This window comes from Paroedura picta, chromosome 3, assembly GCF_049243985.1.
Source record: "Paroedura picta isolate Pp20150507F chromosome 3, Ppicta_v3.0, whole genome shotgun sequence".
In the NCBI taxonomy this organism is placed as follows: Eukaryota; Metazoa; Chordata; class Lepidosauria; order Squamata; family Gekkonidae; genus Paroedura; species Paroedura picta.
In genome coordinates, this window is record NC_135371.1 from 134954311 (window position 1) to 134979217 (window position 24907).

The following is a 24907-nucleotide window of genomic DNA, read 5'->3' on the forward strand; positions in this document are numbered from 1 at the left end:
TACCACCAAAGACTTCTAATCTGGTGAGCTGGGTTTGATTTCCCACTCCTCCTCCGCATGCAGCCAGCTGGGTGACCTTGGGCTCGCCACAGCACTCATAAAGCTGTTCTGACTGAGCAGTAATATCAGGGCTCTCCCAGCTTCACTTACCTCACAGAGTATCTGTTGTGGGGAGAGGATAGGGAAGGCAAATGTAAGCCACTTTGAGACTCCTTTGGGTAGAGAAAAGCAGCATATAAGAACTACCACCACCACCTCCTCCTCCTCCTATATATAAATTAACTCCCACCCATCCAGGAAACCCTTCCAGGACCATCAAGAAACGTTGGATGAGAAGGCGTGGATTAAGGAATTTCTTTAAAGAGTCTCAATGCTATACAGAAAAGCACAGCAGAATTTCAATTAATATTGTAATATCCTGAGCCCCCGGGGAGAGCGGTATATAAATATAATAAAATAATATCCCTCCATTGTTTTTTGCATTGTTTTCTACAGTAGTCACAAGAATGAGATAATGGTACTCTGATACATATGTTTATATCAGGTAACTGTTTTTCCTTACACTGACGCACAAAACACCTTTTAAAATAAAAGTTGCACATATTGCCCCAAGTTATTTATTTATTCACTTTACATCCCAACTTCTAACCTGAACCAAACGCACAAGCCAACACACAAATAGACAAAACGCACACAATAAAAATGACACACTTGCTAAAACATTTCAACACTTAAAGCCAATACTTAAACTAGTCTTGGAGCAATATAGAATCTTGTGTGCAAAACTAGAGGACAGCACTTCTGTCCATCTTCATGAATGTTCACAAGCCGCCTACTAAGTCTGTGGGTTCAGCAAGACAGACGCAGTTTCTTCAAATCCAACAGCTCTTTATTCAACACTAGTATCAACTAGAACAAAGAAACGAATGGAACTTGTATACATTTGAACTGGTCCAACAAGGAACCTGACTGGCTAACGGAGCCATCTGAATGGTCCATAACATAGTCCTAATACAAGTCACTCATTGGTCACATTAGAATCCTTCATTTGCGTACTTCAACCATTGAACAGACTGTATGCATACCCAACACCCCTCCCCCTAAGATACGCACATACCAGATTGCAAACAAAGTCCTCCAGGACCTTGGAAGGAGTCCTTGGGTTCCCTGAGCACCTGAGTTCTGGCAGAGGAGCTAGAGTTCGACCCGGAGGCGTGGACAGTGGAGACAGTGGCAATGGAGTCAGAGGTTCAGCTGGCGCCGGCATAGAACCAGTGCAGTCAACGGGGAGGTTCACCAAGCAACCTGACTGGCCGTTAATGGAGAAGTCTGATTCTGCCCTCTCCATCCCTTTCCAAACTTGGCTTGTCCTGGGTTCCATAAAGCAGGGTGCCCCCTTGGTGCTGACAGTGATGCAGATCTTCCTGCATAAATGTTGTGTGAACTGTATCTTTACAGTTGGGGCATGAATTGCATTGGTTGCGGAGCACAAAATGCGACAGGTGTTTGGATGTCATGCTGCCCTATTTGTAGCTGTTGTCTTTGGGGTTTTTTTGTTGTTATTGCTGTCCATTGGAAGAGAAGGGAGGCATTGTTTGGCTCCAGGGCTGGTTCTGGGATCAGCAGACTCAGGTGATGTTCCCGTTTCCCATAGAACAAGCCCTGAGTATCCTGGAAACGGCATGTTTCCGTGATCCCCATCACATCTGGCACAGAGGCTGAGAGGCTGTTTATTCTGTATGTGGCAATAGGACATTTGGAGCTTCTCAACCTCCTCATCCAATTCATCATCTTCACTCTGGATGTCCTCATTATGGATTGGCATCCCTTTTTTGTATTTTGGGTGGCTATTTCTGCAATGTTTGTTGGAGGGTGAGCAACCATGAGGAGAAAAGGCGTCACTGTGTGCATTCATCACGAAGGCTGCAGACAAAGTGAGCGCAGAACATGCTTTCAAGATTGTTGAAGTTACAATGGTGAGCTACCAGATGGAGGGCCTTGAACAAAGCTGTGACTGATTCACCTTCCTGTTGGTCCTTTCTGAGGAGTGTCTCCTTACAATCTCGACCAGTTGGAGCTCAAAGTGCTGCTGGAGTATGTTGACGATGGTGTTGTACACAGTTTCCTGGAACATGGAGGGAGCCAAAAGATCTCAGGTGAGCTCAAAGGTTGCACAGCTGCAGATGCTCAGCAGAGTGCTGTGCTTCTTGCCAGGTTCCATGATGTCCCTCAGAAGGCAGGATAGTGGCAGTCCCAGTGTCCAAAAGGCACCGCCGAAACTCTCCCTGGAAAGCAGAGTAAGTTGAGTGCTTGGCCGGACAGTCTCTCCTAGACAGGCAGGGCACCAGGGTAGGTTTTCCACTGATGGGCAGAACCAGTCGCTTGCCAAGGCAGGCCACCTAGCACAGTGATTCCATCCTTGTTGCCAATATTATGTCTATGGGTTTGGCAACTCACAGATGCAATTTCTTCAAATCCAACAGCTCTTTATTCAACACCAGCACCAACTAGAATACTGAACAGCAAACATAGGAACTTATGGAATTTATATCTGTGAGAGATTTTTGTGTCAATAACTGATTTGATAGGGAATGTCAGAATTTAAAATCCAGACTATGAGCTATCTGCCATCAGTTTCATTGCTCAATGGCATTATCTTTACCTGTTGATTTTTGCAAGTAAAGAACCGGCTTAAAAATGCAATAAGAGCAAAAATCCAGAATTTTGATGAAAAACAATGGGAGCAACTGATTTAGGCCACTGCTGCTAACAACACTGGGAGGCTCTGGGCATTAGTTTCAGATACTTTTCGCAGGAAACCTTTATTAACAATTACAGTCCCCTTTCAAATATGGTATAAATATTTTAATATATTTTCTATTAAGAGGGGATAAATATAACTGGGACTATAGAACCATCTATAACAGATGCCCCTGAAGGCACTCCTGTATCTCCTGAAGAAACATTAATTAGGCAGCTAAAGTCTGGGAAGGCCTCGGGCCCTGATGCAGTACCTCCTGAATTGTTGAAGTCCCACCCTGATTCGTGGGCTCCTTCTTTTTCTGCCTTATTTACTGTAAGCAATAAATCCAGCATTATGTCAAAAGCATGGATGAATGCACTCATAGTCCCAGTCTTTTAAAAGGGACATCCTACCTAACCTGAAAACTAGACTGATTAGCCTTATCTCTGTTATGGGGAAACTATTATGCCAAACAGCTACTAAACAAACTCACCAAGTAGATCTCTAAGAATAAGATCTTAGGTTCTGAACAAATTGGATTCTGTGCCAGGGTCCACTTTGGATCACTGCATTATTTTAACCCATCCAGTTAACAAATACAGGAGGGAAATAGGGTTAAGCTGTTTATTGCTGTTTTTAGAGCTTAAGGAAGCATTTGACTCTATCCCCAGGGATCTCTTGTGGTATAAGTTAGCCCATTTGAACATAGATAAAAGGCTACTATTTCTAATTAGGAAATTATATTCTCACACAAGCTGTCGGGTAAGACTTACTCTCCAGGGTAGCACTTCTCAACCTTCTTACTGCTGCGACTCTGCCTGTGGTGGCGGCAGCAGAGGCAGCCCGTGCATGTGTGTGGGCGATGTGTGCAGACGTACATGTGCAGGCACACAAAAATCAAGGCGGTGGTGGTTGAGATATATTTATTTATTTATCACATATATATCCCGCCCTCCTTTATGGTTCAGGGCGGTTTACAGAGAATATGAAACTGTGTGACTAACCTCCCCTTAGTATCCCTATCACGCTGTCAAATAATTTTCTTCTTCAATTTTTCAAGTTCTCTTTTGTCTACTAGGTCTGCATCCTAACTTGTGTACTGTTGTTATCACAGAATTATGCTCCATATACCTGCTGCATTGCAAGGGAAAATGGTTAATAGAAAAATTTCCAGCATCTCAGTTGCCAGTATATTTTCAAGAAAAGAGAAGAATGTACTTTGCTACGCTGAAGAATGATGGATCTGCATTCAAACATTAATAACTGGCTCGGGCCACCTCTGCACATGCAAGTTCTCCCCACATTAATTTCCTAAGTATTTGCAAAGAAGAGCTAAAGGCATAATCACTCTGGCTTATTTTCCTTGAAAAACACAGGGGGAGTGAAAAGTGAAGAACAAGAATATTGGTGGAAGAAAGAAATAGGTCCCCCTATGCTCCATCTTTCTACAGGAGTGAATTGAAGACAGGAGAAAGACAGTGAATAAAAGGAAGGAGAGGTCAACATTCCAGGTGCACAGGAGCTATCTTTGGGGTAAAGGTTAATGCTATGAAGAAAACTAACAAAACTATAGGGGAAAGAATGCAAGATTTTAACCCTGTGAAAGACTTTATTCCAAACTCAGCACTGAGCCAGGTCTAAGGAAGATAGAACAAGGCTCTTAAACAAAAGCAGCTGCATCTAAGTTTAGGTTAGAAGATCTCAATCATAACAGTGCTTGGTCAAAACAGAAAAAACAAAATGCATCAGTTAAAGAGCCAAAGACTTTCCACGTTAAATCACCAATATCACAAAATGAATGGTTAACACAGCTGAAAGAAAGGGACCATTACCCACAATTCGAGCCTGGGAGGGTGATCTTCAGATATTTTTGCCTACCAATCAAATAACAGCACATCTTTGTAAATCCATCTTAGTCATGTGGTAAACAATAGATTCTAATCTTGGAAATTTATTTTTCTAGCAGGCAAAATATCAAAAAGAAATGAAAAACTTAGAGCAGATAAGATACTCCTTTGAAAACTCTTATTAATAGCCCAATAATTTGATTTTTATATACAAGAGTTGCCATTATTCATGGAGTTTTCTCTTCAAATTGGCACCCAACCCTTCGGGTATTATTCTTTCATTTCCTTCATCATGAAATATTGATAAAGAAGAGAACTAATGAAGTCCTATGTCAGAATTATTGGTCTGTAACCATCCACTTTTTAAAAATTCCTATCTGATCAGCAAGATTTTGGTCAAAGAAAAAATGGCACACCCATTTTAGGGATGAGGGATACTTCAGAAATATTTTAATTTTATAGCATGTCTTTCATTTGTATATTAGTGAAGCCATGCTCCTGAAGAATTGTAAGCTGCCAAATCCCTGAACAACACATTTGGAAAATGATAACAGTCTCAAAGGCAGCCCAAATACAAATTAATAAGCTTTAAAAGAAAATACCCATGAGCCCAGAAGAGGTGCAAACTGCTTCTAGTAGAACACTTTGAGCTGCATGCAAGCACTGATTGTTCCACTATTAGCCAAGAGATATTCTGGAAAGAACTAATAGACTAACCTATCACCTTTTATTTCTTTTCTGAACAGCAAGTCACTATGTAGCTTTCTAATATACTCTTATTTTTTCCCCTTCAAGTATTCTCTTTTGTGGTTTGATGTTCCTTTGCCTAAGGCTTTTTGCCTTTCAAGTTATGTTACCATTACCCATCTCCATTCCTGTGAGTTCACTCCTACACTGCTAGCTTTCATAGCACAGAGATTCTCCATTAATTGAAGAAGTCCCAAGACATAATGGTAGCTCCCACAAAAAGCAACAAGAGCCACACAGTAGCACTGACTGATAGTTCTTTGCAAATGTCATGAATATGTATTAAAACTGACAATGCTTGGATCCAGACTAGATGTTTCTGCAGGTACAGGGGCTACTACCCAACTTCTTGCCTGCCCTCTTCCACAGTAGCCCTAAATGGCTTCTGAATTCTGCTTCTCAAAGTCCTTCTCAAATTGGAACTGCATTTCAAACGGGCATCTCCAGAAGGGGGAGGCAGATAGAAATACTTGTACCCATGGAAATATTTGTCTGGATCCAACCCATGAGTAGGAGGTTCAGATCCCCACTCAGCTATAAGCTTACTGGGTGACCTTGGATTAATGATACCCGGATCAACCTGATTTACACTCTGGCAGGTCTTGACAACCTCCCAGTGATGGGAGGATCAAAATGGAAGTATGGGAGGGAGGGCTATGCAAATCAACTTGATCATTTTTAACACAAGCACAGGATAAAATATGATAGACATAGACAGAACATGCTGTGATAGCTAGGCTAAAAGAAAGAAGAAAATGTCCAGAGCTCTACAGCTAGATAACCTAGGCTTCATTACCCAAGACTACATCTTCCAGATCAAGCCTCTACAAAGATGACACAAACAAAGATCCCAGAGAGATGCAATTGTGTGCAATGGTTGGAAACCAGCAGGCCCCTCCTCCAGCTGCTGTTAATCCATTACGTGCATTCTCTGAGGCAAGCAGACACATCAAACAGGCTGCCATTTCTTTGATGTGCTGTTCTTCAGAAGGAGAACAGCAGGCAGATTAGATTGCCTCATGTAGGGATCTGACAGGGCCTGTAAACATATTGTGCAAGGACTAGAGCATGCTGAGGAGGAGGAGGAACAGCTAACAATAGCTTCCAGACCTTCTTCAGACCCAATTAGCAGGAATGGACACTAGAGACCCGGGGGGAAATTCCAGTGGGTTTACCATATCCCCCTTGTGTTCTGAGAAAAACTGCATAATACAAGTATTTGTTCAAAGGAGACTGCCAAAGAATGATGAAAAAGAGCCAGCAACTACAAAAGTGACTAGTGACTACCAGGACCAATACTAAAGTAGCCACTAAAACATATCGGTTACAAAATATAGGCAAACATGAACTTTACACAACAAGAAAATATAGCTAGAAGATCCATCAGTTCAGAATGCTCATCTGTCAGATTACATATGGCTTTTTAGTGTTCCTAGAATTTAATGAAAAGTTATCCAAATGGCTGCTTCCCGATCCCAGAGGGTAGGATATCCCAGCTGTGTTTCATAGTCTGAAGTTAGCAATAATTAACACTTCTATTGTGCTTCTCATCTTCAAAAGAACTGTTTAACTAAACACTGTTATACCTAAACCAAATCAAACCAACTGTCTGCACAGGAAAAAATTATTTTAACAAAGAAAATTGGAGAGAGAATCACTTACCTGGATCCATTTACCTTAGCAGCTGATAGTTTCCCCCAGGTCAGCATATGAAGCCACAGTATACTGATGTGGACTGATCCATCATCCGTCATCCAGCAAGATAATGCCTGCCAGCAACTCAGGAGATCTATTTCATACCTCTCGCCAGAGATCAAGATATGTGTTCAGTCACTAAGCTATGATCCCTCCTATATTCCTACCTATCTACAGTCTTCTCTTGTGAGGAAAATAATAATCAGTGTGGGAAAATCATATCACGTTATGATGGATTGGAGTTGCATCCTAGGATCACTGCTGGGCTAGTCCATAAACAGCTAGTTCTTTTAAATGAAACCAAGTCTTCTGGGCAAAGGTATGAAAAAAACTTGCAGATGTAATTTTTGAACCTCTGTCCACTATTTTTGACAATTCCTGGACAATAAATGAAGTGCCAGAAAATTGAAGGTAGGCAAATGTTGTCCCCATCATCAAGAAGGGGGAAAATGAGGGCCTGGATAATTACCGACCCATCAGATTGACATTTCTAGCTAGCAAAATTTAAAACAAATTATCAAACAGTCAGTCCTTGAGAAGCTAGAGCAGATGGCTGTGATTACTGGCTCTCAACTCTGGCTCAGCTCAACTCCACTCCCTATCCCGCTTACTGTGTGAACTGTCTTCCTGGACCCTGACATTATGGACTGGACTCTGGCTTCTGGCTTGCTTTTCCCTGTCTCAGCACAACAGCCTGGTCAAGTAGGTGTAGCCCAACAGGGCAGCACAGCTGTGGATATAATTTATCTCAATTTCAGTAAAGCCTTTAATAAGGTTCCACTTGATATTTTTGTTGACAATTTAGTAAAATGTGGTATGGATCCTATTATTATTAAGTGGATCGAATATTGTTAGGTAGATTGCACCCAAAGGGTGTTTGTTAATTATTTGTTATATGTCCTGGGTCCGGTGTTTTTCAACATATTTATACATTATTTGGATGAAGGAATAGAGGGGATGTTTATTAAATTTGCAGATGATACTAAACTAGGAGGGATAGCAAATGCAGCAGAAGAAAGGATCAGGATACAGGATGATCCTGACAGGCTGGACAACTGAGCTAAAATGAATTTCAATAGTGATAAATGTAAAGTTTTGCATTTAGGTAGGAAAAATCAAATGTATCATTATAGGATGGGGGAGACCTGTCCTGGCAGTAGTATGTGCAAAAAGGATCAAGGGGTCTTAGTAGACCATACACTGAACATGAGTCGGCAGTGTGACTCAGTGGATAAAAAGGCAAATGAGATCTTGGGCTGTATCAAAAGAAGCATAGTGTTCAGATCACGCAAGGTACCACTTTACTCTGGTCTGATTAGGCCTCATTACTGGAGTGGATCCAGAAGAGGGCAATGAAAACAGTGAAGAGTTTGAGACCATAATGCACGAGGAAAGACTGAGGGAGCTTGGTCTATTTAGACTGAAGAGAAGACACTAAGATGTGATGAAGATGGTAGCCATCTTCAATTACTTGAAGGGCTGTCACATAGAGGTTGGAGCATAGTTGTTTTCTGTTGCCCCAGAGGGTCGAAGCCACGCCCGAACCATCCAGAAGAAGTTCCTGAGAATTAGAGCGGTTCCTCAGTGGAATAGGCTTTCTTGGGAGGTGGTGGCTTCTCCTTCTTTGGAAGTTTTAAGCAGAGGCTAGATAACCATCTGACAGAAATTCGGTGAAAAAAGGCAGATTGTAAGTGGGTGAGCAGAAGTACCGTATTTGTCGGCGTATAAGGCGACTGGGCGTATAAGGCGACCCCCCAACATTTCTTCTCAAAGCCGTGAGCCCAGTGGGGGGGGAGCTACCGCCGCCGCCGCCGCCGCTCGCCCAGTGGGGGGGGAGCTACCGCCGCTGCTGCTTGCCGCCGCCGCTCGCCCAGTGGGGAGGGAGCTACCGCCGCCGCCGCTCGCCCAGTGGGAGGGGAGCTACCGCCGTCGCTGCTTGCCGCCGCTGCTCGCCCAGTGGGGGGGAGCTACCGCCGCCGCCGCTCGCCCAGTGGGGGGGGAGCTACCGCCGCTGCTGCTTGCCGCCGCCGCTCGCCCAGTGGGGAGGGAGCTACCGCCGCTGCCGCTCGCCCAGTGGGAGGGGAGCTACCGCCGTCGCTGCTTGCTGCCACTGCTCGCCCAGTGGGGGGGAGCTACCGCCGCCGCTCGCCGCCGCTCGCCCAGTGGGGAGGGAGCTACCACCGCCGCCGCTCACCGCCGCTCGCCCAGTGGGGGGGGAGCTACCGCCGCTGTTGCTCGCCGCCGCCACTCGCCCAGACTGAAGTGCACCCGGCGTATAAGACGGCCCCCCCATTTGGAGGCATGTTTTTTAGAGGAAAAAAGCCGTCTTATACGCCGGCAAATACGGTAGTTGTGTTGGTGCTTGGCTCGTGTCCCTTTCTTGCATACCCAGGGAAATGCTGATCAGCACTTTAGTGTCGGGAGGCAAATTTCATAGAATCACAGAGTTGAAAGGGGACATAAGGCCAACCCCCTGTTCAATGCAGGATCAACCTATACGTTAAGTATCTGTCTAGCTGCTGCTTGAAGATCGCTACTGAGGGGGAGATCACCACCTCTTTAGGTAGTAGATTCCACTGCTGAATTACTCTGACTCTGAAATTTCTTTTCTCCACCCAAAATCCATGAGGTTTTCTCCTCCAGAGCACTTCCTGCACCATCAGTTCCAGGAATTGAATGCGTTGGTGACCAACACTATCCTTTTTCTTTAAATGCCATTTCCTCCTGTCCCTATGCCCTCTTCACTCCATCTTTTAATTTGTTTAGGTTCTTCTTCTCTCCTTCCATCTCTTCTGTAAAGGCTTAAAATCTGTTCTTGAACTCCAATGGTTCAGAGTACCATCTCATTTGATGCCTTCGGGCTCATGTTACAGTAGTGAAGAGACGCTCCGTAGGGAAGTCAAATACCCCCATTCTCCTTTGGAATGTTCTCCATATGCAGGTTTGCGTTGCTCCTATCAATGAAATCCTCTCCTTTCTTGATTTCATGCAGTATTTTAATCTTCTCCTCCGGGCCCCTAAACTTTTCCTCTAAAAGCCCTACCAATTTACACTTATGACAGGTGTAGTCCAGCTTGTCTTCAGGGAGGAAAACAAACATGGCAAACTCCTTGCAAAGGCTTGATGTGGTAGAATGAGCTCCCAGAAGAGCCAAGGGTCTTGCCGGAGTTGTCAACATTCTGCAGGGCCTGTAAGACAGTGCTCTTCCACCAGGCATACGGTTGAAGCCAGGGCATGCCCCGTATTCAATATGGGATCCCTCTATATCCATTGTGCTCTTCCATTGATTTATTTCCCACTCTCATCAGTAAAACAGCAAGGATTTGGCCCGGCTGGCTGAGGTGGTAGCGGTTTTACTGTTAATGATATGACCAGGGTTGATTATGGGTTTTTATTATGTTTTTATTTTTTTTATTATGTGAACCGCTGTGAGCCCAATTGGGATCGGAGGTATACAAACTCAATAAACAAACAAATGGATTCTTATCATCTGGATAAAGTAGTTAGAGTGATCCCTAGACAAAGAGTCACAGGACAAGAACCCTTGACTTTTGCCCTTTAACTCACCCCAAAATTTCCTCCAGGCCGGATTAGCCAGGAATTCCAGGGTTTTTGGGAGGGGGCATCATCTCGGCATGGAACTGGGGTCACTGTGGGTAGGTAGGTAGTTGTGAATTTCCTACATTCTGCAGGGAGTTGAACTATATGACCTTGGAGGTCCCTTCCAACTCTATTATTCTATGATTCTTTGGGTGGGCCATGTATTTATTTTTAAGTTAATTCCCATTTGTTTTTTTAAGGCCATATTGTTAGGACTGTTAAGGGCAGCAGTAGAGACCCAGGCCCAGCCATACCACTGAACAGCCAGTGTAATCTCTTAAAGCTCTAATAACACCAAAGATTTACTGAAGGCAACATTAAAGGTAAAGGTAAAGGTATCCCCTGTGCAAGCACTGGGTCATGTCTGACCCTTGGGGTGACGCCCTCTAGCGTTTTCATGGCAGACTCAATATGGGGTGGTTTGCCAGTGCCTTCCCCAGTCATTAACATTTACCCCCCAGCAAGCTGAGTACTCATTTTACCTACCTCGGAAGGATGGAAGGCTGAGTCAACCTTGAGCTGGCTGCTGGGATCGAACTCCCAGCCTCATGGTCAGAGTTTCAGACAGCATGTTGCTGCCTTACCACTCTGCGCCACAAGAGGCTCTTTGAAGGCAACATTAGTCATAAGTAAAAGAAAACAAAAAACACGTATTTAAAAAGTCTTTCCTCTAATTAAAGGACCACAACTGAAAGGGCAGGGGGTTCAGTTTGAAGAAAAACTTCCTGACTATGCTAGGGGAATGGAAAAACAACAGGCCTTAAAATAAATATCCAAAACAGGCGTGAAGATTCACTTTGCAGAAAAGACACAATTATAGAATTAGGGGGATATATATTTAAGTAGCATTTCAGAAGAAAGCTGTGAAAGATAGCAACAGCGAGGAGCCAATCCTTTAGTAGCAGAGTACTTACTTGAATGCCAAAGATCTCAGTTTTAATTTCTGTCATCTCCAATTAAAGGATCTCAGGTAGCTGTTGCTGAGAAAGACCTCTGCCTGAGACCCCAGGGAGCTGCTGCCAGTCAGAGAAGACAATATTGAGATAGACGGACAAAGGTTCTGACTCAGTAAAAAGTAGCTTCATATGTTCAACAGGCAATGCCAGTTGCATGAACAGAGCAAATCTGTGCCTACTGCTTGTGATCAGAAGCCAATCAGACCAGATTTTAAAAGAAACACTACACTAGCAAAAAATATAGTAAACTAAAGCATTCAATCCGACAAAGCATATCTGATGCCTGTTCAGGAAAAAACATTGTGAAATTTCCTCATGGGGACCCCAAAATCAATGTTAGATAGAATGTAAACCCAGCAGGGATCCAAAAATTATCCAGCTCCACCTTCTGAAGCAGGTTTTCACATATTCAAAGTTCTTCAAATAAGCTGGTGCCTGTTAGGGTTAGATAGCTGACCAGTTGAAAAAAGACCAAAAGAAGGATCAAATATTGTCAAATTCTGTTCAAGCTCTGTATAGTTTGCTAATACAATTAATCATGAACAGATTTCCTGCTGCTGCTGGTTAAAAGACAAATTTGTTCTTCTGTGGTATTAACATATTAAATTATAATAATTAACTACTTTAAACATTAGATACTGCATCTTTGTGAAAGGTGTGAATGTTCTTGGGTTTTATTCTGGAGTCAGTTATAGTTTCAAAATGAAATTAAACAGAAATAAAGCAATGTTGCGTATCCTACAACTTCACATATGAGTGCAGAGCATTCTGTGTTCCTCTCTATACCCGTAGCCCTATCCAACCTCCAGAGGAATTATTCCCAAGGTTGCATCCAGGGATGGAGGAGGGATGAAGTGGGGAAGGATATGAAAATAAAATCACACCTTCTTCCTTTTCCAAATGCAGCTCAGCTGGAGTCAATTTCAACCCCTTGTCCCACCTCACTCCAGCCCACCAATCTGGTTGAGGATACCGGGAATATGGAGAGAAATGCTCTTTTCCAGGAAAGCCAAGGCATGACCAGATGATATGTGAGGGATCTTCGATAAAGAAGGATATGACATCTCTCTCACACAGTGTTTCTACAGAGAGTTTGGGTATATGCAAATAAATACCACTTTGGTACAGCTGTTATTTTAAACATGGAATGTGAGAATTAGTGAATTACTAAATTTATACAGAAACAATCTGTACTGGTGAGGGAAGTTTTCAGTGTGCAGGGTAACACTTCGGCTCTGCACAGGCTTGCTGTGTGTGCCACAATACATGGACTAGTACATAGACAAGGAGATAACAGAACTTTTATGTTTGAAACTGGAGCTCTTTACCCAAGGCATACCATCATATAGTCTGACAAATGCAGTGTTACTTGTGAGATTAATCTCTGCAATGTGTGAAAGGAAGAAAAACATAGAACTGCATATTTACTGGTTGGCAGAGATCGAATGTTCATCTGCTTGTTGTTATTCATACAACTGTCCAAATTAGCCCACCCACCCTTTCCAAATGAGTCTGTCATCTCAGCTTTGGAAGACCTAGTATGACAGGAAGTCAATAACTCCTTTGGACGGTTATTGGAATGATTTCTGAGCCTAAAAAAAATAGCCGCCAATTACACAATCCAACACCACACATGGACTATGGAAAATGACTCTTCAACAGAACAGGAGCCAAAACAGTCCTGTTTGATCATAGAGAGAACCCAGAGCTAGATTCAAAAAATCTGAATGACGAAAACTGCACTAAACTGACACAGCCCCTTCTCGATCGTCAGACAAATCCTACTAACAAGGACAGAGAGAATTAAACAACCTGCAATAGCAAACGTCTCTAGTGTATGAAGTTTAGCCTTCTGAGCTCCAAAAGAAACAAAGTTAAGTAACAAAATTGTTTTTGGAGCACAAATGATTAGCTTGACATTTGTTTTTAAAGAGCAACCATTGTTCTTGAATCCACTTCAGACAGAAGGAAGCATTAAATATGGACTGCAGCAAGAGGGAGGCAAACCATCACGGAAGCTTGTTAATCCATAGACATCACATATTAAAGACAGGCTGCTTTCAAGGTAGTGCAAGGCAAAAGACAGCAACCCGGCAGATCTTCCCCTTTGAACAACATATGATCAAAGGTTTGAAAAAGACCAGTCAACCAACACTATGTCCTAATCAAATTTTCTGCAAGTCTTTTTTTCCAATAACAACATCCCACCAGCATGTAAGGGACTGCATGCAAAATACTCCTGGATTATGTGTACTCTGGCGCAGAAAATGACCCACAGTCACCAAAGAACCCACAATCATCAAAAGGAAACAAAATGTTCACCCACTGTAGGAGGGATGTGCAGAGTCCTGCCGAGGTTTGCCCATATTTTCCTTAAGGAATAGAATAAGCTGTTCTACAGTAAAATATAGGACCCGGCAAAAAGCATGGTAAGTGAAAAGAAGGCACAAGTTAAACTGCTCCAATCACTCGCTCTACACGGGCCTGCCTTTGTCCTTGATCCGGAAACTGCAGCTGGTACAAAATGTGGCTGCTAGGGTCCTCACAGGAACATCTTGGAGGGCCCATATCCAGCCTGTGCAGAGGCAGCTGCATTGGTTGCCAGTTGTTGCCCGCATCCAGTTCAAGGTTTTGGTTTTGATCTTTAAGGACCTTATGGTCTGGGACCCACATATCTGAGGGACCGCCTATTGGTATATGCTACCACCACCACCACCCCGCAGAACCTTACACTCTGCAGGCACAAACTTATTGGACATTCACAACCCCAGAGAGGTGTGCCTGAACCAGGGCCAGGGCCTTTCTGGTCCTGGCCCCTGCCTGGTGGAATGAGCTCCCACAGTAGAGCTGTGGGCATTGTGGGTGCTATCGGCAGTCTGCAAGGCCTGCAAAATGGAACTCTTCCACCAGGTATATGGTTGAGGCCAGGTTGGCAAGGAAGATCTGGTTGGGGCTCCCCAGGTGCTAGGCAACGTTAGGACCATCTGTTAACTATGGCCCCCTCTTCCCACTCCCTTAGATGTTTTATTGGGGGATGGGAAATGGAGGACAACTGCCATGTTTTTGGGTTTATTGTTGTATGTTTTTTGTGTCCTTGGACTGTTTTAATGGGATTCTATAGGGGTTTTTAGCATGGACAATTGTAACCTGCCACAAGCCGGTCTTAGGAGTGGCAGGAAATAAATTTTAATCATCAGCAGGGGTGGAAGGGTGGGGGGGGTCGAGTCGCAAGGGGGTCGAGTCGTGAGGGGGGGAAGATATGGGGGTACAGAAGTGTAGGTGGCTGTGAGTCTGGGTGCAGGGAGGCTGAAAGGAAGAAAAGCAGAAAGAGAGGAAGGGCAAAAGCGAGCAAGTGTGAGGGAGAGAAAGGGAGAGAAAAAGAGGAAGTCAGGAAGGAAGGAGTCAGTGCTCCCACCCGCCCCCCCAGCCAGGGGCCGAAGGAGTTTGCCGGGCAGCTCAGTTGGTGGGCGGGGCTAACGCAGTGCTCCCGCCCCCCCAGCTCTGAGAGACAGCCATCACGCTCTGGGCCGCCGTGGAAGGGCTTTCCCCCCAGGCCTCCCCACCCAGCCGGCCGCGACTCGAGGCCCTCTCCCAGCCCCAGGAAGAGGCTGTTCTTGGGCCCGGAAGAAGGCCTCCAGCTACCAGCCCCCCCCCACAGCGTTAATGCAGCCAGGGCGGGAAAGGAGCAGGGACACCGTGTCTTCGACACGGTGTCCCTGCTCCTTTTCCTGAGGCGAGGGAAGCTGGTTGGAGGACTCACCATGTCAGAAGGGCTCCTTCTTCTGTGCGGTGACTCCCCAGCCCGCCTAGGCAAGGCCGGGCCAAGCAGTCAATGAATTGAGTTTTTATACCGCCCTTACCCTTTTACTCCTATCGCTCCACAGGAGTGGTTTATAGATTTATTTATTTATTTATTATATTTAAATACCACCCTCCCCTGAGGCTCTAAACTTCCTTCTCCCACATGGAGTTTAAGATATACATTTGGTCATGTTTGCATATTAAACCCAATATGGTAGGAAGGCAGCTTATAGCTAAGGAAAGGATTTTGTCAGTGTCTTCTGACATACTATTACTTCCACTGTTCTGAAGTGAATTGTAATACAAAGGGCTCCTAAAATACCAATCCACACATTTATATAAAATTGAGAGGCTGCTGAGGAGAGCAATGAGGATGATCTGAGGCTTGGAGACCAAGCCCTATGAAGAAAGAATGAGAGACTTGGGAATATTCATCCTGGAGAAGAGGAGGTTGAGAGGGAACATGATTGCTCTCTGTTAAGTATTTGAAAACTTGTCACTTGGGGCAGGAAGCAGTTCCTGTCAGCAGCAGATGATAAGACCCGCAATAATGGCTTTAACTATGTATACAATGGTACCAGCCAGATATTGCGGGGGGGGGGGGGGGTTATTCATAGAGTAGTTCAGCAATAGAATAGGCTACCCAAGGAAGTGGTGTGCTCCTCCTACCTGGCGGTCTTTAAACAGCAGCTGGACAGATACTTTAAGCTTTAAGCTAATCCTACACTGAGCCGGGGTTTGGACTAGATGGCCTGTATTGCCCCTTCCAGTTTTATGGCTCTACATGCAATACATCATTTGATCAGAAGGGGTATAACTTTACTTTATTTCAGTACTGCTTAACAGGCAGGAAAGGGGGATTCTTGTTTCTCACTGTGTACCCCATACCAGTACTATATCTCCAAATGAGGATGGCAGCTGTGCAAGTCAAAAAAATACTCATGGTTGGCTGCCATCTGTTTAGTCTGCTGCAGCACTAAGGGTTTTTCCCTGTTTTGTTTTTGTAACACAGTGATACGATCAATTTCTCTAAAAGAAACGAGCAGTTTGTTCATGAATGAGGCAACTTTCTTAAGAACATACAGAGCTGGCAAGATGGCCAGTCTCGGTTCTAGCCAGATCACTGACTATTAAATTATTACAAATCTGTTCAACTCAGTTATGGAGTAAAACAGTAAGGTTAAACACCATCTGAGGGTTATTTTATCACAAAATAAATAGATCAGCTCTTACTGAAGTTGAGGCACAGCTTCTATTCATTCTCTAGCATTTTAATTACCTACTTCCTTTTTTAAAAAATTCAAATTATTTCCTCTTTGAACTCACCTGGTCTGTGCAAAATGACTAAGAATCTCCTGCAAGGTCTGGCTGGAACAAAAAGTATCCTGGAGTCTTGAACCATCATCCAGCTGCAAGGCAATCCGTACCTAAGAGGAAGGACCCAAGAAATTAAAAAAGAAATAAGGGTATCCCATATAATTATTGGCAGAATGATGATAATTTGTGAGTTGCTTAATGTCACATCTGGCCAGCAGTCCCAGATTATTACTATTGCTTTAGATTGGCAGATATTTATATCATTTAGAATTTGCAACTAGTGATCCAAAAATGAACAATTGACAAATAAAGATCATGTTAATATTCCACTGCTTCACTAGTAACAGAACTATAACACAGAGCTACATGTTCAACAAGGAACACACAATGGACTGTACCACTTCAGCACACAGGTGACAGATCCTTTTATTAAACTCCCATTTAAAATCAAAGTTCTCTACATGTAGTAAGTCAGAGTGGAAGGGAGCTTCACATCAGGGACAATAAAGCTGTCCATAGTACCCAGGTAATGAAAATACAAGAGCTTGATTATTTGACATAAAAAGGCAAATTTGAGACTAAGACTGCAGTCCTAAGGATCCTTTCTTGGGGGTAAGCCTCAATGAATAATACGGGACTTCCTTGAAAATAAGGCTGCTCAGGCTTGTTCCCCAAGTTAAGAACACAGATTTCCAAACCAACAATACATGTAGAAGGCTACTCCATTCAAAATGCCCCATACCTAATCTGTCTTGCTGGTTTATGGCTTCTTGTTTTAACCTTGTTTCAGATCTGAAATTTCTATTGTACAAGTCAAGGCTAGCTTCTATTTGAGTCCATCATAGAATCCTCCTGGCTTAATAAGCTCAGAACTCTTTTAGAGGTCATAAAATTAATCACTATAAAAATATACTGATTATACGTGCCGACCTATACTCTCACGGGTCTGAATCTCAGTGGTTGGTAGACCCATTATTGGCCTGAGTTTAATGGAGGGAAAGTGGCCTGGGCAATGATTCTGGTAAGGGACTAGACGGGGGGGGGGGGGCTGTTGAGATGGTAACAGTGCGACGTTAGACTCAACCGAATGCCTGATGGAAGAGTGCTGTTTTGCAGACCCTTCAGAACTTTGGGACTTTTGTATGGGCCCTGGTACTTCTGTATGGGCCCAGTTCATTCCACCAGCCTGGTGCCAGGGCCAAACTCACTTCTAACCCGGACCACCAGGTTAGAATTCAGTGAGCAGAATGCCCTTTGCAGGGCGTACATAGGGCATAACAGAGAGACATCTGTTCAGATACACAGGTCCCAGACCACATAAGGCCTTATAGCACCTTAAATCTCATCCGGAATTCAACTGGCAGTGGCTGGAGAATGACTCTCCATACGAATTTCATAAGGACCTGGGCAATGCATTCTGTACCAGCTGTAGTTTCCAGGTCAGGGATAAGGGAAAGCCCATATAGAGCGAGTTACAATAATTTAGACTGGAGGTAACCATCACATGGATCATTGTGGCTATGTGTTCTGGGGCCAGATAAACCTGGCATAGATGGGAAAATGTCTCAATCCTTCAAAGATGGAGGACCTATGGCTCGGCAGGAAAGGTTCAAGCAAGGAAGCATTATTCCGATCTTCAAAGCATTATTCCGATCTTCAAAAAGGGGAGGAAGGATGACCCGGGAAACTACAGACCAGTGAGTCTGACCTCTGTTGTGGGGAAGATAATGGAGCAGATATTAAAGGGAGCGATCTGCAAACATCTGGAGGACAATTTGGTGATCCAAGGAAGTCAGCATGGATTTGTCTCCAACAGGTCCTGCCAGACCAACCTAGTTTCCTTTTTTGACCAAGTAACAGGTTTGCTGGATCGGGGAAATTTGGTTGATGTCATTTACTTGGATTTTAGTAAAGCTTTTGACAAGGTTCCCCATGATGTTCTGATGGATAAGTTGAAGGACTGCAATCTGGATTTTCAGATCGTTAGGTGGATAGGGAATTGGTTAGAGAACCGCACTCAAAGAGTTTTTGTCAATGGTGTTTCATCAGACTGGAGAGAGGTGAGTAGCGGGGTACCTCAGGGTTCGGTGCTCGGCCCGGTACTTTTTAACATATTTATTAATGATCTAGATGAGGGGGTGGAGGGACTACTCATCAAGTTTGCAGATGACACCAAATTGGGAGGACTGGCAAATACTCCGGAAGATAGAGACAGAGTTCAACGAGATCTGAACACAATGGAAAAATGGGCAAATGAGAACAAGATGCAATTTAATAAAGATAAGTGTAAAGTTCTGCTTCTGTGTCAGAAAAATGAAAAGCATGCCTACTGGATGGGGGATACGCTTCTAGGTAGCACTGTGTGTGAACGAGACCTTGGGGTACTTGTGGATTGTAAACTAAACATGAGCAGGCAGTGGGATGCAGCGGTAAAAAAGGCAAATGCCATTTTGGGCTGTATCAACAGAGGCATCACATCAAAATCACAAGATGTCATAGTCCCATTGTATATGGCGCTGGTCAGACCACACCTGGAGTACTGTGTGCAGTTCTGGAGGCCTCACTTCAAGAAGGACATCGATAAAATTGAAAGGGTACAGAGGAGAGCGACGAAGATGATCTGGGGCCAAGGGACCAAGCCCTATGAAGATAGGTTGAGGTACTTGGGAATGTTCAGCCTGGAGAAAAGGAGGTTGAGAGGGGACATGATAGCCCTCTTTAAGTATTTGAAAGGTTGTCACTTGGAGGAGGGCAGGATGCTGTTTCTGCTGGCTGCAGAGGAGAGGACACGCAGTAATGGGTTTAAACTTCAAGTACAACGATATAGGCTAGATATTAGGAAAAAGTTTTTCACAGTCAGAGTAGTTCAGCAGTGGAATAGGCTGCCTAAGGAGGTGGTGAGCACCCTCACTGGAAGTCTTCCAGTGGTTGGATACACACTTTTCTTGGATGCTTTAGGATGCTTAGGGCTAATCCTGCGTTGAGTAGGGGGTTGGACTAGATGGCCTGTATGGCCCCTTCCAACTCTATGATTCTATGATTCTAAGCACATTTGCCCAACCTGGACGGTGTGCAGCTATCAGTGGTCCACTCCACCAGGAAACTGGATGTGATCCTGGATACTTCTCTCTCCATGGTCACAAGAGTAGCACAGCTGGCCTTCTACCACCTTTGCCAAGCCAAACTACTAGCATCCTACTTGGGCCCAGAACACCAAGCCACAGTGATCCACATGATGGCCACCTCCAAGGTGGACTTCTGCAACTCACTCTACACAGGCCTAACCTTAACTTTGATCCAGGAACTGCAACTGGTCCAGAATGCAGTAGCCAGGGTCTTCACAGCAACTCACAGCAACTCACAGCAACTTAAGGTTTTGGTAATTACCTTCAGGGCCATACGTGGCCTGGGCCCAGTGTACCTGAAGGACCGCCTCTTAGCCTATGCCCCTCAAATAACTCTGTGCTCTGCCACCTCCAACTGACTAGTGATCCCTGTCACCAAGGAAGTCTGCTTGACCTCAACGAAGACCAGAGCCTTCTCTGGCTTGGCTCCTAGGTGAAACGAGCTCCCAGAGGAGATCAGGGCACTAACAGAACTAAAAAAATTCTGCAGGGCCTGCAAAAGAGAGCTCCTCCACCAGGCATTTGGTTGAGGTTGACCGAAACTAAACCACATTTACTGGGCCCCAAACCACCCTCTTTGAATCCATGCAATCTAACCAACCATGGGTCTGTTAGACTGTTTACCTTGTCAAAATATCATCTCCTCTGTTATTATTGTTATTATTACTGTCACCTTCATTTGTTACAATCTCCAAGTCTGATGTATTGTTCCTGTTATCTTCTATGCAGACTGCCCTGAGCCTTAGGGAAGGGTGGTATACAAATGCAATAAGATAGACAGACAGACAGATAGATGAAATATAAAGAGAGAATATGCCCTGGTGTATCAGCTCTGAAATCTACAGTAGAAACCTATTTGAACAAATCCCAACGGAAGAAAATTGATTGTTTAAGATATAAAGATCTAATTTTTAGTAACTGGCATATTAAAAGCTGGAATCAAATAAAATGAGACAACAAACTGATTGACTAGTTTGGATATCTGTAAATAATTATTTTATTGTCTGTAAACCGCTGTGAGCCCAATTGGGAACGACGGTATATAGATCCAAATATAAATAAATGAATAAACCTCAAAATTGAAATCTGAGCTAAAAATGTGGGAAAGCCACTTTGAAACTATAGTTACACGAGGAAAATCCCATTTGCAGCGTCAAATATATACGTTATTACTAAAATTTGAGACTGAAGGTGAACAAATTAAAAAGTGCATGATAAGTTGAGGCAAAATGTTAACCATAATGTATCATTGGAAGAATGAGAAAATTATGAGGTAAATCTTTTTCAATTTTTTTCCATTTTAGTCAAATGGAGAGATAATTTCTTTACCTTTTGATCAATACAACTTTAAAAAAAAATCCAGAAAACATCTCTGAATCTCCTTGTCAGTTCAATATTTGATGTTCCCTATTTTCATCTTAGAAATAGATTTTTTATTAATTTATTTTCTGTAAGCCAACCATTTCCCTGGTTTATGAGCTATTAAAAAAAATAGTTTCAGAAAATCAATTTTTTTCTTCTCAGTATTCAAAAAGTCCCTTTTTAATTTTAGATACTTAACTTGTCTCCAAAGTTGCTTGGTCTGATTCTTTAACTGCTCTACCATATCTCAGCTCAACTTCAAGAGGATTGTGGTCTGCATATGTAGTATTTCTGCACTCACCAGCAAAGGTAGGAAACTTTCAGAAAGCCAACACTGATCAATCGATGAATACGAATTGTGTTGCTCTGAGAAAAAAGTATATTTACATTTATTTGGATTCAATTGTCTTCAGACATCTACTAAAGCTGATTGTTTGAAGTTTTGCAACACAGATTTTGTCATCTCAGCACATTTATCTTCTCTGATTTATCCATCGATGCACATGGGACTATGTTAAAATCAATTATAATAACTTCAACATTTATTAAATCCACATATAACCAAGACAGTTCTTCAAAAAAACAATTATTTTTCCATTGTTTGGTGCGTATATGTTCACTAGGGTCTAGTTTTTCCTATATTATAAAGATAGTTTGATAATAATAAAGTGACCTTCCACATCTTGGTCCAGAACTTCTGCATTAAGATTAGAGTTTAGGATGTAGACCACCACCACCCTTGTTGCTTGACTTTTGCAGAAGCTGCAGACTCAAGTTTCTTTGCACTCAAGATATTTTCATGCTTTTGTTTGATGTATGTTTCCTGTAAACAAACAAAATCCACTATCCTTTTTTATCTGATTTTTAAAAATTCTTTTTGTTGGTACATTTAGACCAGTCACATTTACTCAAATAATTTTGAATCTCTCCATAATTCCACCTTTTTCACCTTCAGTCTTTAGCCCGAGGTAGATGGGCCTGGTTTTGGTTGATCAGGGGGCTGAGGCTGATCTAGAGGCTATTTCTGCAGTTTTTATTCTTCTTTGCTTGGAGTTCGTGAGAGTTTTCAGGTAGCAAAACTTTCTAAACAAAAGTAACCTTCCAAAAATATTTGATCTCTTTTTGTATAAGCTTCTGTCTTAAAAAGTGAAATTCAGCTCTTTTGCAAATAATACCTCCTGGAACATCCTGTAAGTCACTCATCTTGAACTTTACCTTTACATTGAACTTTAAATGGTGACGATTAGTTATTCTCCAGTACTAGATCTCCTACTGATTTGTTGTCAAACCTTATAAACATGTCTTTTGGTTGTTTCCTACACACTGCTGGCTTAGAATAAATCCTATAGCCCTTTTCAATTTGGATTTACTTTTCCAGCAAAAATTTTTGAACTGGTTCTTTAAAGTCTTGAAGTAAGTTAACTTTTCCAAAATCCTCTGAAATACCTTTCACTCTCAGGTTCCGCGATCTCCTCGGACATCTAAAAACTCTAGTTTATCTTCAGCTTAGTCTCACCAATCCCTAGCTCATTAATGTCCCGTTATGATTACTGTACCTTGGCCTGGATGTCTTCTAATTGTCCTGAGATCATCAATTCTGGTTGATACCAGTTTCTTGGTATCCACCACTTCCTTCTTTACATCTACAATTTCAGCTTCTTCAGTAGCTCTTCAAGCAATCCACAGTTTATCCTTAAAATTAGCCCCTTTTTTTAAATCTATTTTGGACCCACCTAATAATTCTTGAGACAGAAGGAAGCAGGCTCAGTACATGCCAGTAAATTCTTGTAGCTTTAAATCCACAGCCATTACTGCAGCAAATCTCTCTCTCCTGGAAGTTTGGCTCTATGGTTTAGTCAGGGCTTCTAATCCCTCATGGCGTCTATGCTCTTCGGTTCCTCTTTAGATCTCATTACTCAAGCCTTGCGAGAGTCATACTACAGAAGGAAATCTCCAATAATAATGTAAATAACTCACAGGCAGTTCAAATCCCTCTTCTCTCTCCCCCAACCATTCTAAATGACCTTTAGAGCACAGTTGCAGTGCAGTGGCACTGAGCTGCACTTTACTGAGGGGGGGGGGGAGATCAGGGGAACTTCAACACAGTGCTTGTCAAAAAGCTGGGGGAGACTGACTTGATGCTTGTCAAAGTTGTGAGCAGGCAATTACCAATACAAATCAGTTTTGATGCAGAGAAGAGTTAATTGCAGAAAAGTCAAAGAAGAAATAAGAGGATTAAGTGGGCGGAGTCTGGACCCTGCACATGGAGAATCTTGCTGGTGTGAAGATCTGTAGATACCTATCAAACAGGCCTGCTAATTTGAACAAGAGACCCTGACGCTTTTGCAGGCTGCTAGCGAGGTAATGAGGGAAGTTCATGTACCCCCCCCATAAACCCCTAAACTAGGATCTGCCTTACTACAGCGCAGGAGACTGCACTGGGATCTTCCATCTTAGTTCCACTTGCTGTGCTACTCTTGTGACTGCCCCCATAAAAGGGAAGTGTTGAAGATCACATTTAGATTCCTGGAGGAATGAACAACAGACAATTGCACTCCACCCAGGCCGGGTGGCCCTCCATCAGAAGGAAGAATTTGGTGTCATCTGCATATTGATGACACCTGAACTTTCTGACCAGCTGGGCAAGAGGGTGCATTAAGATGTTGAATAAGATTGGCGAGAGATTGAATAAGATTGCAGTACTCCACACTGGCGTTAACAGCAGTGTGACTCTCTCTCTCCAATAGCTACCCTCTATCCGTGACCCTGGATAAAGGAGACTAGCTGCTGAAGTGCTGTCCCCTATATTTTGATAGCCATGAACACATTCTATGACAGCGAGTTACACAAAGCAACTGTTCACTGTATGAAGAAATCTGCTGTTTCAACAGATAAGGCTGGGTTCTAATATCTTAAGAAAAGCTTCTCCTTATCCACTCTTTCCATGCCATGTATAATTTTAGAAATCTCTAGTTGGCAACTACTTCAAGGTGGAACCACTTACCAACCACAAGCCCTAGAGGGCAATGGTCCTGCCTGATTTTCTGAAACATTGGGGACCAGTACTCAGAAGAGCCAGGGGTGGCATATTGAAGAGCTAGATGTGACTCCTGAGTCACAGAATGTGTATCATTGTTCTAGTATCTAATATTCTTAATGATATAACAATTGCTTTCCCCCATGCCATGGAAAACTACAACACTTTAAAACACACACAAACAAGGATTTTAGTGTTGAACAGTAAAATTTGAGTGAATTCATTGTAGATTTTTCCACATATGAAGAAATGTTTTGAAATCAGAAGGCTATTTTGCCAGCTGAACTGACAGCTCATCTTACACAACTGTGTTTCCATAGAAAATAGACCAAACTATACACCAGGATTTTGTGAAACCTTGGGGTTTCTTGACTGACCTACAAGTGTTTCCTAGATGGGTGGAAGTTAATTAATGTTTAGCATATTTTTAAAATGTGTTAAACATGTATTGAGTGATATGACTATATATGGTCATGTCGGTCCCCGCCCCCACGGCCAATGATGGGTGGGCCCCGGGTGGGCATGCACACAGCTATGCTCCTCAACCATATTCCACATGATTGTGCCACTTCTGCAGTTTCTCGAAGCCTTTAAAATGTTTCAGGGGTTTCGTAATGGTAAAAAAGTTGGAAAAGGCTGCTATAGACATATAGATTAAATTACTTATGGGCAAAGGT

The 24907-nt window shown here is 43.1% G+C and overlaps 1 protein-coding gene across 5 annotated transcripts in view; it reads right to left on the reverse strand.

Annotated features, from left to right (window-relative positions):
• ASPSCR1 (ASPSCR1 tether for SLC2A4, UBX domain containing) overlaps positions 1 to 24907 on the reverse strand; it is a 121918-nt gene that overhangs the window by 74207 nt on the left and 22804 nt on the right. For 4 of the 5 annotated variants that reach the window (XR_013229447.1, XM_077328041.1, XM_077328040.1 and 1 more), the window contains exon 4: positions 16716 to 16816. Coding sequence is in view for 4 of the 5 variants with exons in the window: in XM_077328041.1 (XP_077184156.1) it covers positions 16716 to 16816 (101 nt within the window). In the remaining variant the exon portion in view is untranslated. Of the gene's footprint in view, positions 1 to 6999; positions 8751 to 16715; positions 16817 to 24907 lie in introns of those variants that run through there. The other variant, XM_077328042.1, reaches the window with a different exon arrangement.